At 43.3% G+C, this 11,463-nt stretch overlaps 1 protein-coding gene across 1 annotated transcript in view; it reads left to right on the forward strand.

The window, feature by feature from the left end:
* SLC22A3 (solute carrier family 22 member 3) overlaps positions 1-11,463 on the forward strand; it is a 30,069-nt gene that overhangs the window by 13,561 nt on the left and 5,045 nt on the right. The window contains exons 4-10 of the mRNA XM_010401221.4: positions 898-1,063; positions 2,042-2,159; positions 6,785-6,882; positions 7,020-7,234; positions 9,639-9,747; positions 9,991-10,103; positions 11,283-11,382. Coding sequence (XP_010399523.1) covers positions 898-1,063; positions 2,042-2,159; positions 6,785-6,882; positions 7,020-7,234; positions 9,639-9,747; positions 9,991-10,103; positions 11,283-11,382 — 919 coding nt within the window. The remainder of the gene's footprint in view (positions 1-897; positions 1,064-2,041; positions 2,160-6,784; positions 6,883-7,019; positions 7,235-9,638; positions 9,748-9,990; positions 10,104-11,282; positions 11,383-11,463) is intronic.

Here is an 11,463-nt window from a genome sequence, read left to right on the forward strand (position 1 = left end):
TACCTTTAGGCAACAGAGTTGCCCCTGAGCTATGCAGATGTGATGAATAGTCAATAAAAATGTTTGTGGTGTCATATCTCTCTGCATTGCAAGACAAAGCAAACCATTGCTACTTGTAAAATTGTGCCTGCTTTAGTAAAACAAACAAACAAATAAATAAATTTAAAAGAAAGTGTTTTCTGTGTGTTGCAAACCAAGGTAAAACCCTCTGCTTTTAGTCTGAAGGTGTTGTAGTGGTGACACTTTTGGAACAAACAGGAGACACTTTTTCATGCGTTGCTCACCTCAGTTGTGGATGTCACGGCCATGGGATATTGTCTGAAAGACAGGCATAGGTTTCACAGCTATTAGACACATTCACAAAATAAAACATCCACCAAATAATTATAAACCCCCCCCAAATAGCAAAAGCTATAATTGTCCTAATAAATAAACCAGACTGGATCATACCTTACCCTCAGAGCAACCAGCATGGTGTGGTTTAATTCTTTTCCCCACCGGTGCCTTGTCTATATTACCTGCTGGGAGCAGCCTCTGCCTGAAGGACCCTCTTGTCTGGGGCATGAGCCAAAACTGCCCCAGGCAGAATGCTAAGAATTGCCCACCAAGCATGATCATGATGCAATCTCAAACCCGTGTTGTGGCCCTATGTGGATCAGTAGTAAACACGCAGACAGAAACCCCTCTGGCTGAAGGAGGGTGCGTGAGTTGATGAGGAGGTGTCACCAGTGTTTGCCCTGGACAGCCTGTGACACGCCTACACTGCTGAAGACAAGATGCTGGGCTAGACAGACCTGTGGCCTGATACAGAATACCCTTCCTTATATTCCACCTCTTATAATTTTTTTTTTAATTGGGTTTGTTTCTGTGTTATTTATTTTCGCTTTGTCTGCTCAGTGACAGAGATCGTTGGTTCTGATCAGCGGATTGTTGGAATCGTGATTCAGATATTCTTTACCCTGGGAATTATAATTCTCCCTGGAATTGCATACTTGATTCCCACCTGGCAGGGGATCCAGCTGGCCATTTCACTGCCCAACTTCCTCTTCCTGCTCTACTATTGGTAATGTTGCTGTCATTGCTCTAGTCTTTATTGCTATTGCTATTTGAGCACCTTGAGACTCCTGCTGTGGTCCCAAGTCTCCAGAGTGGAAGATGTAGGTTAAGAAGAAGATATTTGCATATTGTTGGCTTTGTAATTTGTGACTCCTTTTTAGTGAACCACAGACATACATTACTTTAGTTTTTCTACCCAAAGTTTGTCTCTCTGATCAGCCACAGCTGGCCCTTCACAGAACCCTGCTCTGTTTATAAGGTTAATTTGACCAAAGTTTATTTTTCCCATCAGCCATGAGACCCCGCTTCTGCCTCTCATTATCTACTCAGTTCAAATCTGACCTTGCCCTCAGGTCCCCTGAAGGACAGCTGATGAGAAAGCAGAGCACTGTGCCATGGTAAACACCTGTCTCAGTGCAGCCATCCTATGGGATGGATCCGAAGAAACTAACTCACAGAGCCTCTTCCTGAACATTGCTTCCTTAAATGTTGCCTGCCTTGAACTTCTAAATTGTGAATCCTCTTAATCCTAGGCTAGCAGAAACTGAAACACCCATCAGTGGTATTGCTTTGTGTTCAGTTTATAGAAGATGTGTGTGTCTGTCTTACAGTGATACAGCCAGAAGCTTCCTGATCTGCCTGGATGTGTTACTCTACGTGTTTAATGTTGGCTTTCATTGCTGCTATTCTACAGGAACCTTCTTAGCTTGTTGGTTATACTTTTGACAACCATTGTGCAGACAGTTAGATTTCTGGTTTTTCAGCTTTGCAGAGTATAGATGTAGTCTATTTTCCTCTTTCTTGCCCACTAGGATCAAATATTTTACTGACTGACTGGAAAAACACTCCTCAAAAGTGTTTCTGTATCCCAAAGACTGAAAAATCAGTGTGTTTTTTGTTAACACAGGGTAAAAGATAGAAGACTTTGGATTACTTATGATGTTACAGGGTAAAAGACTAACTTATGACTTTTGTGTTCTTACAGGGTGGTTCCTGAATCTCCACGTTGGCTCCTGACACGCAAAAAGGGAGAGAAAGCATTAAAAATCATGCACGACATCGCCAAACACAATGGGAAATTTCTCTCACCACATTACTCAGAGGTACAGTCATGTTTTTGAGCTAGGGTTTTATTCTAAGCTTTCTTAACCTTTGGAAGGTTCAGAGGTGTTAAAATGCATTCTCTTTAAGGCACAGACAGGACTCTTGAAGGGTCACACCAGAACAAGATTGCAAGTCCTACACCTACTTTGTTAATTGCAAGATGGTAAAAGTGGACTGGCTGGAAATATACGGGCTGAAAAAATAAGTTTGCAAAACAGGTGTTTCTTTTGTAAAACTCCTACTTTAAAAACTTGTGGAAAATACCAGAAACTAACCTGAGGGACAATAGTATTTCACAGCAGTTTCCATTTTAACTGACAGAGCAAGTGGAGATAGCAGGATCCACTTCCCTGGCTCCTTTTCTTGAACTTCTTTTACAACTCAAAGAGAAGATGAAATTAGAATTTAAGTATCAATTTTCTTCCATCTCAATAGAGAGAAAGTACACTGCAAAGTTCACAACTGAGGAAGCTCTCTCTGAGATCACTATTCACCAAGTAGGACGATATGTGTTAGAGTTACAGACCTTTGGCCAGTGGTCATGACAGAACTGATGAATTTCCAATAGCATGGTTGTGGCATTGCAGCATTTGGCTTGTTCTGTGTTGGTAGCAGTGTCTGGCTCTCAGACCATGATTATTGCAGTATTGGCCTTATGGTTCTGTGACAACAGATGTGGTTTACTGGAATGATCATTAAAGTTCCTTTCAACCCAAACCATTCTATGATTCCTGTGCTGGGGACCCCAGAGCTGGATGCAGCACTCCAGGTGGGGTTTCACCAGACTAGAGGGACAGAATCCCCTCCCTCACCCTGGTGGCCATGCTGCTTTTGAGACGGCCCAGGATACAATAGGCTCTCTGGCATCCAAGTGCACATGACTGGGTCATGTCCAGCCTCTCATCCACCAGCACCCCAAGTCCTTCTTGGCAGGGCTGCTCTCCATCTGTTCATCCCCAGCCTGTGTTGATACCCGGGGTTGCCTGGACCCAGGTGCAACACCTTGTTAAACCTCTTGTTAAACTTCATGAGATTATGAAAGGACATAGACCTTTTGGAGTGAGTCCAGAGGAGGGTCATGAAGATGATCAGAGGGCTGGAACACCTCTCCTGTGAGGAAAGGCTGAGAGAGGTGGGGTTGTTCAGCCCAGAGAAGTGAAGTTTCCAGGGAGACCTCAGAGCAGCCTTCCAGTACCTAAAGGGGAGTTACAAGGGAGCTGGAGAGCAACTTTTGTCAAGGGCATGAAGTAACAGACCAAGGGGCTTAAACTGAAAGAGGGCAGTTTCGGATTAGATATTAAGAAGTAATTCTTCACTGTGAGAGTGACGAGGCACTGGAACAGATTTCCCAGAGAAGCTGTAGATGCCCCATCCCTGATAGTGTTCAAGGCCAGGCTGGACAAGGCTTTGAGCAACCTGGTCCAGTAGACAGTGTCCTGCTCATGGCAAGGGAGCTGGAACTAGATGATCTTTAATGCCCCTTCCAGCCCAAACCGTTCATGATTCTATGAATTACTGTCTTTTGCTGGGGCATATACACCTGTGAGATTCCCACATCCTGGTCAGTATTATGCAGTGCCAAGCGTGCCCCAAGTCATGTAGCAGGAAGTTTGTGCTGCTGCAGCTTCCCCTCCACATTCAGCCCTGCATTCCTACACCCACTTCCTGTCTAAACATCAGCATTTTCAAAGCATCATGTCAGAAAGATGCGTCTTTCCTTGCTTTTTAAGTTGTATTTATTTTTTTTTTTCAAAAGTATCCATGTTCATGACCTTAAGCCACTCACAGCTGCAACAGATTAACCTCCACACATCCAGATTTGTGCTGGATCTGTTCCTGAGACCTTTTAAATGTATAATCTCTGTCCTCCTTTGTGCTGTGCCCAGAGGAAAGAGAGCATCTCAAGGAAGCACATGGGTAATGGATCAAGGGTATTTCTCACATTAACAGATATCAGACTTCTCTTTCATGAAACAACTCCAGAATTTCAGGCTAAGTGCTGCAGGTGTGGAGGCCCAGGGAGAAGTGAGAGGCATTATCCCTCAGTGCACTTTGACTCAGATTTTCCAGTATGTCTGTATCAATGTCATTGGCCAAGTCCCTTGCATAGCTCTGGATGTTGCAGCTTTGGGTTTTTCTTGGCATGCAGAAACCACAGATGACCTTTCTATGAAAAAGGATAAACATTTGCTGCTTTTGCTCTGTGAGTTATGACCCTGGTATAGGTCAACTCCAAACAGAACTCATTACATTAATTGTAAATTATAAACTCTTTTTTTCCTAGTTGCTCATATTTATCCTAGCATGGAGGATTTTTTCAAACTAATTTTCTAATTCTTGGTCTCTGTCCAAAACCAGAATGAGCTGCAACCCTCTGAGTAGGAGCTGCTTCTTAAGAGAATTGTGGATCAAAACCTGTCCCTTTATATATAGATTTTTTCCTACCCTATAGACCATATCTAAACATGTATTTCTTACATACATTAACTTACATGTGTAAATGTTATATACATGATATCTGTATAAACATGCATGGCCTATGCAGAATTAAGCATGTGTAGAACTATATACATAAAAAATAATTGTGGGAAAACTGGTATGTAATTTTGTTGGAACATGAAAATATGAGGGAAGTTATAAAACTTCATCCAGGGTTTTCAGTAGTGTATCTTTGGAAACATGTGCCCTGTCACTGAATTCCTGGCTGCACCAGTGTGAATAGCAAAGCTCTCCTTGACTTCAAAGAACAAAAAGAGGATTTCTTCCCCTGCAAAGAGTTGATTCTCCATAGTGCTTTTTTTCTTCATCTGTAAAAAAGTGCTCAGTCATGCTTCGGGTTATTTTGACTTTATTAAGACATAAAAATACAAGTGGCAGTTGTGCTGAATTTATCTTTAGTCCTCTGGAAAACTAAAACCATATTTGCACAAAGTCACAACTGATGGCTGGCGGCCTGTTCTTATAAACAACAGACATGGCAGCTTTATAACCATGTTATGAGAGAGTCCAAGAGCAGTGCAGAAACCCAGCAACCTCAGCTGCCTCACTAAGGGCTCTGGCATGCAGCACAAGTGGCAGTGCTTTGAAGAAAACTTTTGGCTCTTGTTACAGAAGAAAAGTGAGACGGAGTAGAAAGGAAGTTCAAACAAATGTGGGGTTTCTCTGTCTTACAAAGCTTTGTGTCAGTCAGTTATGAAAAAGTCATGTGTAAATACATCCAGCCAAATCTCATCAAAAAGCAGTTGTGCTACCTTATAATACAATAAAACAAATAAAGAGTGAAAGCTTTGGGCTCAGCCCTGGCTGAGCTGATGAGACCCTCAGGCAATGCCTTTTGCTTTACCTGTGTTCTCATCATGGATCTTCGTGTTGCCTTGAGCTTCTCCATCCCTTCACCCCTGTCTGCCCCTGGCCTGGGCTCCTGCACCTGTGTGAGCAGCAGGTGCTGTGGTAATAAAGAAGAGTTTGCTCCTCTCTTTGCCCTCTTAGGCCTCCTCTCAGGAGGGATCAATAATGGAGAGTTAAAGCAGGAAGGCTCCCTAAAATCCTTCTAAAAGTGGCCCAGCAGGTTTAATCCCATGTCCCCCACAGCTGCTTTGAGAGCTGACAGCAATCCCAGCTGTGGCTGCCAGTTCTTGGGCAGTCATGTTCCATCCCTGCCTAAAACCACCTCTGCCTTATCTCCCTTGCGTCTTCCTCACTTGCCAAACGATCATATGAACAAAGGGTTTCCACCTGGCTTGGACATCATGGTTAAAAACTGCTGGCCAGAGTTAAAAACAGGCTCAATCAATGTAACTAATCCCTTTTTGGCCCTGCTAGTATTCTGGCTGTGTCATATCTATAGCAATGAACTTCAATGGGTAAACACAGCCTGTGTGAAATGCTGCTCTTTTCTGTTAGTGTTAAACCTTCTAATCAGTAATTTCATTGAGTGTCTCTTTGTGATTGTATTGGAGGCAGCTGAGAACAGATTTATTATACTTTGTAGGCAGTATGAGGACAATTAATTCATACTTAGCAGGTTTTTTTCTTTCAGGGTAAAAGCCATGTTCAGCACAGTGCGTGTGTGTTTGAAAACACTCTGAATTTCATTAGTTGAATATTTTGTAGCACCCAAGCACTGTCACAGATCTCTCGCTCCCTTTCTCTTCTTGCTGTCCAGCTGTGCCACCAGTGACATTCCCAAGCCCATTTCTGGCTGCTCAGCCCCCCTCTCCCTGCTTCCCTCAGCCCATTGCTTTGCCGTGTCTCCTCCTCTCTGCCACTCTTTGCAGAAGGCAATTCTGTGCCCAGTGGCCCTGATGTGACAATGACAGCTTATTACTTTCCAAGAAAATCCAGGTCAACAAGGAGGAAATAATTTTTCCATTCTCAAGTAAAGACTGGGAATTTTTTAATCGATTTTTGCACATTCATCATTAAGGAAAGCCCACAGCCATGTCCAGTTATTAGCTGTTCCAGTACCTGTGCACTGCTCTGGAGTGCTATGAGCAGCAAACTGGCTCATCAGCACCTTTGCTTGCAGGACTGGAATATTGCTGATCACTGTATTTACACGGGAACTCTGCCCCAGTGCCTGCCTGATGCCTGACAGCTGACTACTGCTCACTTATCTCCTCAGATAACTATTAGCAACGAGGAGGTCAGTAACCCCTCCTTTCTTGACCTGGTGAGGACTCCCCAGATGAGGAGGAACACATTCATCTTGATGTACGCCTGGTGAGTGCCCATGTCAGTCCAACTTGTTACCAGGGTGGTGGGTTTTGAGGAAAGATTCCCTTGTGACTTTTAGGGTCTCTCCAGCTTCTTGCAATCATCTGTTTGCCTCTCAACACTTTTCTCCCTTTGCTGTTTAGGTTCACAAGTGCCCTGATCTACCAAGGGCTTGTCATGCGCCTGGGAATTATCGGAGGAAACCTCTACCTAGACTTCTTCATCTCAGGAGCTGTGGAGCTGCCTGCTGCTTTCCTAATCATAGTGACAATTGATCGCATTGGCCGGCGCCTGCCCTTTGCCATGAGCAACATCGTGGCAAGCATTGCATGTCTCATTACTGCCTTCTTGCCAGAAGGTAATTCCCTTCCCTGTGTCAGGCTCTTCAGGTCAATGGCTTCTCTCTGACACCCCCTGAGCAAAGATACTGCGACACACAAAACTGCACATAAAAGAAAAAGCATCTGGTGATACAAGCAGCACCCAGTCATGGAACAACACACCTTATTTGTATATAGATGGCCCTGCAACATGGAATAATCATATCTTTGATGGGTTATGAACAACAGCTGGGGGTAGTCTTAGAGAAAATGTCTGTAAAGGCCCTGTACTCTCTTTAAAGACAAATGCAAGGGAAGAGTATACAAACATAATGGAAAATACATTCTTTGACATGGAACACACTTAGTGATGTAAGAAATCAGTCATTTAAGCGAGTCATCTTGGTAGTCTTTTCCTTTACAAATAAAACAATGCAATCCTCAACACAATGTAGGGGCTGTGGGACAACACAGAGATTGTTGCCTTGCCCTCACTTTCCCAGGGGTTTGGACAATGCTAAGAGGCTGGAAGAAAGATAAGGCTTTTGATTAAGCCATTCTTATCTGGTTTCAAGGACAACTAAAAGGTCTGATATTGTACAAAGGCTTCCCAGCACTTCTGTCTTTTCTTTAAATTGTTTTCCCTACCATGTTTTTTCGGGGGGGTTCTTCTGGTTGTTTTTGGGTTTTGTTTGTTTTTTCTTTTTAATCCCTAGGGAAGGATTTGGAAGTGCTTTGAATTGTGTATAACCACAGGATTATGCTTTGCCTTACCGTAACTGGGGACCAGCAGCTCAGTGGACATGAGAAAGGCTTTTTCCTCCCCAGAACTATTCCTGTCAAAGTGAGGGACAGTCCTGGCCATCCTAAGAGGCTTTAGTTCCTCAAGTTATATCATGGGGCTGCCAAAAGCTTTCTTTCAGTAGTGGTGAAGTGCTGAGAGGACCCTGCCCGGATGAGGAGAGGACATCTTGGGGATTAAGATACTTGCAGATTGGACACTTGAGGTCCAAGTCCTGCTTTAAAGAAGTCTGTTTACACAGATGGAAAAAAATGCAGCTCTCAGCTGTGATCTCCATCATACTGTGTTGCTCACACGGTTCGAGTCCCCTGGCAGAGGGAGGATCCACATGGACGTCACCATCACCGTGGGAGTCTGATGGACTAAAGGGGTGCCAGGGAGATGATGTGGATTTGTTTTGCTCTTTCCAGCCTTTGTTTTTCTTATATGTTTTTGAAAACAGAACTTTTCAGGACATAAACAGTGTCTCGCAACATGGGATGAAATTTGATGGGGATTTGTTTGGTTGTTTTGGAAGGGAATAAACCCAAGTGTCTCATTTTTTGGTTCAGAGAAAACTGAAGTGTTTTCTTTTTCTTCCTACTGAAAGTTTGAAAAAACACAATCACTGCCAGAGCCCTCTCTGGTGGCAGAGCTCCTCTTTGTGCCGAGTTCAGATTTGTTTCACTTGCCTCCCTCTCTGTCTAGTCATGGTTAGACCATGCAGGAGACTGTCCTCTCCCAAGGGCATGGCAAAAGTGCTTATCACATTCCTTGTGATGCACTTCCAGAGAGCACCAGCTCTCCAGAGAGAGGTTGCTCACAATGAGTGGGGCAGCTCTGCCTTACCGTGTGTGGGTGACCACTGCACCCCTGCTGATGTACAAGGGCTTCCCACTGATGTATTCAGGGAAGTGGCTGCTCACTGGAGCTTGAGTAGAGCTGGGAGAGCTGGGCAGAGCCAGCGGAGCAGTGTCAGGTACAGCCCATGCCAGTCATGCCAGGCATGCTGGAAGGGGACGGGAGGATGACCAGGAGTAGCATAATTAGGAGTGTATCTAATGTGCAGTGGCTAGAAAAATTACAAGGGGTAGGTGGACTGCTCTAGGGACAATTATTTTACTGCAGCCTCCCTGGAAGTTTTTAAGAGATGTGTAGATGTGGCACTTAGGGACGTGGTTTAGTGGTGGAGTAGGAGGGTTGTGTTAACGCTTGGACTCAATGGTCTTAAAAGTCTTTTCCAACCTAAATGATTCCATGATTCTATGCAGCTTTAGAGCTACCTTCCTTGTGGTCAGAAGGCTTTGACAGTGTTTCTTACAGCATAACATGCCTGTATAGATAAGTACTCCTTTGTGGAGCACAGTCGGATGTGGTCATGGAAGCTTCTGATGGTTATTCTCCCGCCCATGCTGTTATGCCCCACCAGCATCTTGAATCAATCAACTCCAGTGATTTCTAACTCTCCAAAGCAGCCTTACATGATGTTTGAGAGCAATAAATGCCAGTATAGATTGATACCTTCAACAGTGGCCTTTCAGTCTGATTTGCAAAGTGTTCCTATGGTATAACTTCTGCTGACAGGCCTGGGGCTCTCAGAAATGCTCTGCTGGTGTGGCAGAGCACACTTCACACAGAAGTGTTTCTTTTTGTATGAACAGGTATTCCATGGCTCAAAACGACAGTTGCCACACTGGGAAGACTGAGTATCACAATAGCTTTTGAAGTTGTCTATCTAGTGAACAGTGAATTGTACCCTACGACACTGAGGTACGTCAAAAGCTCCCAGGAATCGTTCAACTTCTCCATCTGCTTTTCCCCATTTCCTAGTTCACTGTCCTTTAGTTAAACTTGGTTTCCTCCAGAGTTTTCCAGCTGAATAGCCACTGCTTAATGTGGATGGCATATACTGAAGAGATAATTTTGGAGCTAAGTCTACATTCTACTCCTTAAACATCTGTTTATTCCGTTTGGTAGCACTTCTCTAATATCTGGTATTTTTGTCTTTTGCAGAAACTTTGGTGTCTCCCTGTGTTCAAGTCTGTGTGATCTAGGTGGGATCATAGCCCCGTTCCTGCTTTTTCGATTAGCAGCCATTTGGTTGGAGCTACCTCTAATTATTTTCAGTAAGATTTGATTTACAATGTACTTTTGGTTTAAATATCCTTCTCCTAACAGAGCTTTTCTTTTGGGGTAAAAGTAGTGTGTGGCCTCATCTCCACCTCAGACCAGCGGTTCTCTACCTTCAGGCCTAGAGCAAGAGGCTGAATGGCAAATGGGTGAAATGTGAGTGATTTCACTGCACAGTGTGGAAGAGCTCAGGTCTGCTTAGGTAACTCCACTGAAGGAGCAAAAAAACTATGTGAAGTGCTTTAAGACTGAGAAAGCTTACAGCTAGGTTCTGTAATTGCATGGGAGTGTGTGGCTAAACGAGACGTCTAGGAGGTAGACGTGACTGGAAAAAAATCAAAATAAAAAGGACAGAATAAGAAGGAAAAATTGCGCCAATGACAACTTTAGGTGAAAACAAAATTGGAAAGACAAAAGACTTTTTAAAAGATTACCATTATTTCAAGAAAAGACATAGATAGAAGTACAGTGTTCACATTATCTAATTATTAAATTCTGCTGCTTCTGAGGGACACATGAATTCCCTCTATCTTAAGTAAACAGCTACGAAATCAGAGGAGATCAGAGTGAACTGTGCAACAGTCAGGGAACATTTGATTTTTTGCTCCAGCCCTTCTATTTTTGACTTACTACATTATGTGAATTATATCTATGAAGGAAATTATTCCAAAATATCCATTTGTAATTCAGCTTGTATCTGAATGCTGTTCCCCAAGGAGGAATTTTTATTCTGAAACACATAATTTACTTTGGCCATGGATAAAGGAAGAGAGTATTTCAGGAAAATCTCAGTGGTTTCAGGAAACACAGATGCATCTGCATGACAGAGCCCTTTGAGCAAAGGCAGATCTGTTCTCCGCGAGAAATACCACCCTGGTTCCAGTGCTGTTTTTATACATTTGCCCATGTGCACTTATCTCAGGTTTTTGACTTCTAAGATCTCCCTTTGGGGAGATCAGGCTGCAAATGAACTCCTAGCCCTCAAGTGATTTTGTAATAGGCTAAATTAATGTAACATAGAGGTATTTGATTAGAGTTAATCAGAAATAGCTGATGCCCTTAAAATGTCTCACTTCAAACTTAATCTGAATAAGCTTTTCTTACTGGATAAATGCTGAAAATAGAAAAGTAACAATGTTCTTATTGCTTTTGTATTTCTTCAATATCCATTGTAGGTATTCTTGCAGCTGTCTGTGGGATCCTAGTATTGCTTTTGCCAGAGACAAAGGGAATCTCATTACCAGAGACAGTGGAGGATGTGGAGCAGCTTCCAAGGTATCAGATGTATTTTCTTCCTTATAGCTGGATGAGGTTTCCTGAGGATGTTGTCCTCCAGCTTTACCAACTGCCATAAAG

The sequence above is a fragment of the Corvus cornix genome, chromosome 3 (assembly GCF_000738735.6).
Source record: "Corvus cornix cornix isolate S_Up_H32 chromosome 3, ASM73873v5, whole genome shotgun sequence".
NCBI lineage: Eukaryota > Metazoa > Chordata > Aves > Passeriformes > Corvidae > Corvus > Corvus cornix.